This window comes from Prorops nasuta, unplaced genomic scaffold (genome assembly GCF_024137725.1).
Source record: "Prorops nasuta isolate Cenicafe-Biocafe unplaced genomic scaffold, Cenicafe_Pnas_1.2 PNAS00014, whole genome shotgun sequence".
NCBI classification, from domain to species: domain Eukaryota; kingdom Metazoa; phylum Arthropoda; class Insecta; order Hymenoptera; family Bethylidae; genus Prorops; species Prorops nasuta.
Genome location: NW_027116811.1, coordinates 2757301 through 2764204, shown reverse-complemented (window position 1 = coordinate 2764204; position 6904 = coordinate 2757301). Strand labels below are relative to the sequence as shown.

Sequence of the window (6904 nt, the reverse complement as noted above, 5' to 3'; positions counted from 1 at the left end):
TGCACGATTACACTCTTATATATATATACCAAGCTATTTCGATATTCGCGCATCGTCATTACCCGTCTTCTTTTAGCAGCCCGAGTCTCTCTCTCCCTCTCTCCAACTTTTTCCCGTTTTTCCTGCAGATTTTATAGGTCTCTTTGTGACGCGTGCGCGATAAGCCGAGCTATGGACGCTTCGCTGATCTGACGCGATTATTATATTCGTCGCTCCCTTTGGCAGAGAGAGAGAGAGAGAGAGACCCCTCATTTTTTCGTAACATATCAACAGCAGCTTTGTACATATATGCTATATATCTATAGTGCTGAGGAAAAAAGCAGGATTGTGTTAAGCCTGTGCAAGAAGATTCTTTTAATCATATACAAGATTAATAATGAGAAAAGTGTTCTGCTAGTACAATTAAATTGGTAACCATACCACTTATACAACCGAAAAGACCTATTACCATGATCGTTATAGCCAAAATCAATTTCCATTTGTATCTTCCGTATTGCTGGTAGTTTACGAGAATGAAGAGAATTGTTGGGAAAAATATAGCCAACATCGATATGCATACGCTACCGACCAGACCCATGAAGAGATCCAGGTACGGTATGAAAACTGCCAGAAAACCTGATTGTGGGGCAGAAAGAAAAAAAGAGTACAGGAGAGTCAATATAAATTCCGATGAGAATTTCTTAAAACAGATTGATTTGAGAAAAACTTAAACTTACATGTGACAAAGGTTATTATGACACGTACGATTAAGTCCCAGACATACGGACTTCCGTGCAATGTACCCTTTTCCAGATTTGGTAATATATACCTGTAGTACACCAGCGAAATCGGCATGTAACACTGCAATCCGTAGGAGAGATAAATCGATAAACCTTGCATGAAGAGCGCTATCAGTGTTGGTCTGGAGATGGAAAAAATGTGCTGAATTTATTGGCTCGAAATCAATAAGCTACTGTTTTAAGCGAATAATTTAAACTATAATTATATAGTTACACGTCGTTCCGAAGATGATTACGAATGAAATTTCCGAGAGAATGCTCGCCCCATTTCAGGTAGCCAATGGAACCAACGAAAATTTGCATGACAACAACGACGATCATTCCCCAATCGAACAATCCTAAAAGTCTGCCGTATTTTTGGGGGTTTTTCGTTGTGTGATCTATTGCTAGAATCTGGGATAAAAAGGTTTCTCGTATGTAATCGTTTTTGTGTGTGTAAGTGTGTGTGTGTTACTATGAACGGTATAAACTGCTTTTTACGTTTGCTGCATGACAAATGTGTAATTGATATACTTACTACACCCGGTGAGGACATACTGAAGATAACAGTACCGACGAATCTGGGATAGGTATTTATAGTGGTGACTATCGGAACCCAAGTATCGCCAATTCCATCTTTCAGAGCGTAGACTATTCCAATCAAAGCAGCCGAGACCAACAATAGATTGCCGACCATGGAAATCGGTGCAATTGCACGAAGATGCTTCATCATGTTCATGAGCATGAAGAACGGGAACAATACGAAAGTATTATAGTTTGGTCCTTCGGGCCGCGGTAAACCGAACACTTCGTGAATTATTCCGGAAACGAAGACAATGTAAACCGATCCGATTCCCAAGTAGCAGAGCATCATGGCTGCGTCCACTATGATCCTATACATTATTCCTCTTAATCGATGTATGTGTTTCTCTATGAATGTACTATATACTGTATGAATATATTTTTGAAACTATATAGAAACAAACGTGGCGGTAGTAGGCGATGCCCAAGCTTTTTGTGGTCCCTGGGATAAAGTGGCAACGACAAGCTCGTCGTACATCAATGTTGGCTTCTTCAGGTGAGAACACATGAGGTAATGCGTGTTAAGGAGAAAGTGAGCGCAAACTATTATGATGAAACACAGGATACCAGTGGCAATGATACCGTTCACCAATCCAACGCATGCAAAAGCGTTTGGCATGGCGAACAACGCTGTACCCAATGAGCTCTTGATCAAATTCGTAATTGTCCCCAGGTCCCTGCAAAAGAAAACCGACTAGAATGTTCCTTCGAGAGACGTATAAGGAATTCTCGTCTTATACCTATAAGAGCGATACGAGGAACTTACGAAACTGGCTTGTCCACCTCGCGATGCTCGAAAGGATCGTAAAAATCATCATCGTTGTCTCCCCCCGTCCCAGGATTTCTCTTGCCATATTGGCTCCTGAAAATCCATTTGAACGCAGGTTACAGCATTACACGCGAAGCTGGATTTTTTTTTTTTATTATAATCCGAGCAAATCAGCAGCTACTCCCTTCCGGCAAAGTAATAGGGGGATTTCCAGAGAATCTTTGTATACAAACCTATATATAAACATAGATATATATATATATATATACACAGATATACTTACATGTCTCAAGATTGAAAAGAAGAAAGATACACGTTTCGGTCTATAGGTTGTTTCGTTTCGTTGGTTTCGCTGAGTTTCGTTGTTTGTCGAGAGGTGTGAACGTCGCGTGAATCTGGTGAGGATTTACGATTTCGATTTCGATTACGCGCGAAGAGACAAATTCTGAAAGAAGATATGGAACTCTGAGGATTTTAGGCGTGTCGCGTCGAGGCGAGGATTGAAAGGAGGAAAATCCTTGAAAAGTTGTTTTCCTCACTGGACAATGATCTCTTTCTGCTCGGAGCTTTTTCGATCGATTAGATTTTCACGGACGATTTCTGCGGCGTTTAGCGACGATCTTATATACACCTTCGGTACAGGAGCTGGATCCTGGGACTAATTTTCAGGGAGTTGCTAAACTCGCTTGTTTTGTGCAGCTCTCGCTCGGCTGAGCTGACCGGGTTTCCTATATTTACTATATATAGTGTTAGTACCTATATATATATATATATATATAGACCTATAGGAAGATCTCTTTTTCCCCGGGGATTTACCGGCAGATTGGATAAAAAGGATCATGGCCCAGCTTTAATTCGACCGCTAAAACCAACCGCAGCGCGAGCGTCGCTATTTATCGTTACATTTGATTTTTCCATTTATCGCGATTAAAAGAGAGTCGAGGAAGCGAGCGAGCGAGACGCGCAGGGGAGGAGGATACAACCGAAGCAGCATTTGGCTGGTTTAACTGGTCGTCGCGTCGCGTCGGTTGGCGCAGCAGGGACACCGCGCGCGGACGCCTCGACGGACACATTGAGAAGGACCGCTCGACTTGATAATCGCCAGGCATTCATCCACTTTTCATTGGATTGCGATTGAGCATTAAGAAACGAAACGCGACCACTGCGGAATGGCGTATTAGCATTAGGACGCATCATCTCGAGTGTAAACACTGCATGGGCACCGCGGATTTAGTCACAGTCCGTAACCACGGGACGTCCCCGATTTTCTATATCGTACGACCGTGCTACTTTTTCATACTGCTCAACCGTGCCTCGTCACATCGCTCCACTCTCTAGGGAGAATGAGGAGGGGAGGGGGGGGGGGAGGAGGGTGAGATACAACTCCCTTTCTCAATTATAAATCCTTCTTAAGCATTTTTCGGGATTAACCTCTCAAGGTGCATTAGGATTCTTTGTTATAATATATTTATCCCATCTCTCTCGCTCAACTTACCAAGATCCCTCCTTTCTTCTTATTCTCTCTACACACCGTTCAGCTCAATCGATATACCGCGCATATATGTATATATATATGTATACTCGTGACTTTTTTTCTTGCCCGATCCGCTCGACCTGGCAACGTTGGAAAATCAGCGGAAAAGTCCGATTCGCCGCTTTCCAGCCTCTCCAACCCCCTGGAAAAAGCTTTTGCGAATATTATTTTGACACGCGCGTGCAGAGGCTGCTTGCTCGAACGGAAATCGAAGCGGAAGAGCCGCGTGAGCCGCTGGCAAACCGGAAATGCGCTCGAAAAATCGTTCGAGCCTTTCCTGGACGATCCGCAAATTCCCCGCGGGCCACCCACCGCCTGTCCAAACCATCGTATATTTCGTGCTCTAAAATCTCTCTCTCTCTCTCTCTCTCATTCCTCTTCCTATTTTCCTTTTTATACCACTTGTTTTCACCTACAAATAAATTCTATCCCATATTCGACGCGAAGCTTAAAGCTTTGAAAAATTACTCGAGCGAACGAAAAATCTCTGTCTCTTTCACTCGCTTAAAGTAAACACGGACCAATTAACAGAAATGTCAAGTCTTAGTCAGAGTTTAATAACGAAACTTTTTTAGACAAGCACATGGATTGAATATATTCTGTTCAACTGCACATGTGAAATTTGTATAAGCAGTAGTTATTATATTAATTGTTTCTTCTTTTTTCTATCAAATGCACCGAGATCATCAAAGCAGTTATTATATACATGAAATTTATTCTCCTAAAATAATATATAGGACAAATGTAGTCGAGTGATTTGGTTTACACAAGTCTGCGCATATTTTATTTTTTGCTTATAATCATATACCTGCAAATATGCCAACGAATAAAACTTTTTATTGCAATTTTACGAAAATCTATTTGCAATAATATCTGGAAAATGATCAATTGTATTTATAAATTCTTTATAGCATAAATATAGAGCATCCATTTTATTTATCAATTTTAATGATTATTGATATTAACGAAAGATATTTTTCTGAAGGAAAGCTGCTACTAAATTCAAGTGTATATATATATATACATATATATGAAAGCCAGGTTTGGCACGTGCAAAATCCGAGCAGGAGCCGCGGCGGGATGCCGAGCGAGGAAGGACGTTGCGAGTCAGTGAATTCGAAAAACGATCCTTCAGCGGCAAAGAAACGTGTTGGCAAACAAAGTCGTTCCTGCGGAAGAGCCGTTTGACTGGCGGACTAGGCACTCACCACTTGGTTCAATTAACAATCATTAACGATTCCTAATTAGTAAAGCATAATTACTATATACACATATATAAAATATATACAAGAATAGAGTAAACTATTGTCAACTTTTGAAAGAAGAAAAGAATTGAAAATTAAGTATGTTTAAGTGAAAAACGCGGGGGAGGAGAGGGGGTTAACTCGTTTAATCCAGGGTGAGAAAAGCATTGACGTTGGGGGATGGAAAAAGGGCAAAGGGAGATGTTGGTGCGGCCGCGACTGAAGAGGGCAAAGCGAACTATGTATATAACGAAGGAAAGAGGAGTCGAAGGAATCGACGGCTGCGTCGGCGTCGGCGTCGGCGTCGCTTCGGTGAGATCAAAGGGCCGATCGCGTGTACGAGATCGTCGTCAAAGGGTCGTCCGGGGACCCCCTATGGATTTTAACTCCGATCGTCTCGTCTACACAGTCTAGTCTAGTCTCTCCTCACCCTCTCCCACTTTTCTTTCTCTTCCTCCCAAGTTCACCCTTGCATAATATCCCCTGCTTCGCGTTATTATTATTATAAATCGTTGTCACCAATATTTTTCACATCGTCGTTGAGATACAGATCTGCTCGGATGACAGTGGGTATGGAAGAATTAATTTCCAGGTAACGTTATCATCGTTGGGCGAATATCATCACGCACGGAATTCTCGCGTTTCTCACCGCAGTACTGATGCTGGGTGTCGCAGCATCGGCCACGCGAGAAGGGGTGTCGGAGAGGTCATTAAATTATTCCGGGACGTGAACCCAATGAGTGCTCTCGATCGAGTCCTGAAACACAACGACGCACGGCATGCCTCTCGCAACTCCCAAGAATCATCCGGAACATTATCCGATTCCAAACAGAAATCTATTATTTCTTTTTCCTTCTAATCGTCCCAGCAAATTTCACCATACAGTTCAACGCAGTGACATTGGTCGAGTTTCAACGAAAATTTGTCATTTATTCGTTTTCCATTGCGATTCGTCAAAGACTCACCAGTAATCGGCCGGAACTTCTCGAGGGATTGGCCAAGTCCGAAAAGAGAATTGAAGAAATGGAAAGAAAAGCAGAGTAAAAGAAAGTAATATACATATATTGCTTTGGTGTTTTGGTTGGGGATGGATTGGAGTGGGTGTATCGTTGCGTTGTTCGAGAGGCGTTTTTAATGCGTGTTACCCGTCCGGACGGAGCCACAATCGGCTTTTGTGGTTAACGACAGTGTCCACTGGTAGCAATGGCGCACGCCTGATTTCGAAATTGCAAAACATTTTCACACTCCTGTGCGTTCACTGCCAGCGGCATATACCTTCTCTCTCTCTCTCTCTCTCTCTCTCTCTCTCTCTCTCTCTCTCTCTGCAACCCATCAAAGCCTTTGCGATAGAAATTCTCAACAGCGGCTCTACCTGAAAACAGCTGTTATGTGATACATATATGTCGCCCTTATGCGATCATTAGCTCTTTATTCCTTTCTCTCTTTTCCTAACCTGGAAAAGTGCCTCGCGGAAAAAAGCACAACGAGTCAATATACTATACACGCATATATATATATATATATATACACACTTTTATAAAAACGCTCCTTATACCATGGCTGCTTTCCTCTGACCCTTTATTAATCATAATAATTTCTTTGATTAATCAATTTTAGACTCGTATAATTGATACATCGTAAATTTGCTGAAATAAATGCCAGATTGTTGTAACATCGTAAAGAATATTGATTATAATCCACACACGTAAATATGTAATTATAGTAGAAGAAGAAGTGGAAGAATTGAGAAAGGGAGAGCGTCGTTATTGCAAGAACATTGCTCGAACAGAGGGTAAAAATGGCGCGTTTGCAATTAAAAGTAAAAGTATAAAAGGTGAGGTAGGAAGGAATAGGTGTGGAATGATGATTGAGGGGTCGCTTTCATTAGTCGAGGAGCGACATGCACGAATTGCCATGGCAGGAAATCCTTACCCAGGATTGGGTGGTCCTGTCGATGTCGAGATAATATCGTCAAGTGGAGTGGAAAAGTCGAGCAAGAGATTTGTCGGGCCCCCCG

General features: G+C 42.1%; 1 protein-coding gene across 1 annotated transcript; it reads right to left on the bottom strand.

Moving 5' to 3' along the window:
• Window positions 1-370: 370 nt before the first annotated feature.
• Window positions 371-3306, bottom strand: LOC136778689 (proton-coupled amino acid transporter-like protein CG1139). Its single transcript, XM_066735788.1, has 9 exons — window positions 3090-3306; window positions 2926-2998; window positions 2423-2554; window positions 2107-2202; window positions 1745-2017; window positions 1234-1651; window positions 994-1172; window positions 745-901; window positions 371-679 (listed from the first exon to the last, which is right to left on the bottom strand). The coding sequence occupies exons 1-9, from the start codon at window positions 3304-3306 to the stop codon at window positions 371-373; spliced, it is 1854 nt and encodes a 617-aa protein (XP_066591885.1).
• Window positions 3307-6904: the final 3598 nt, after the last annotated feature.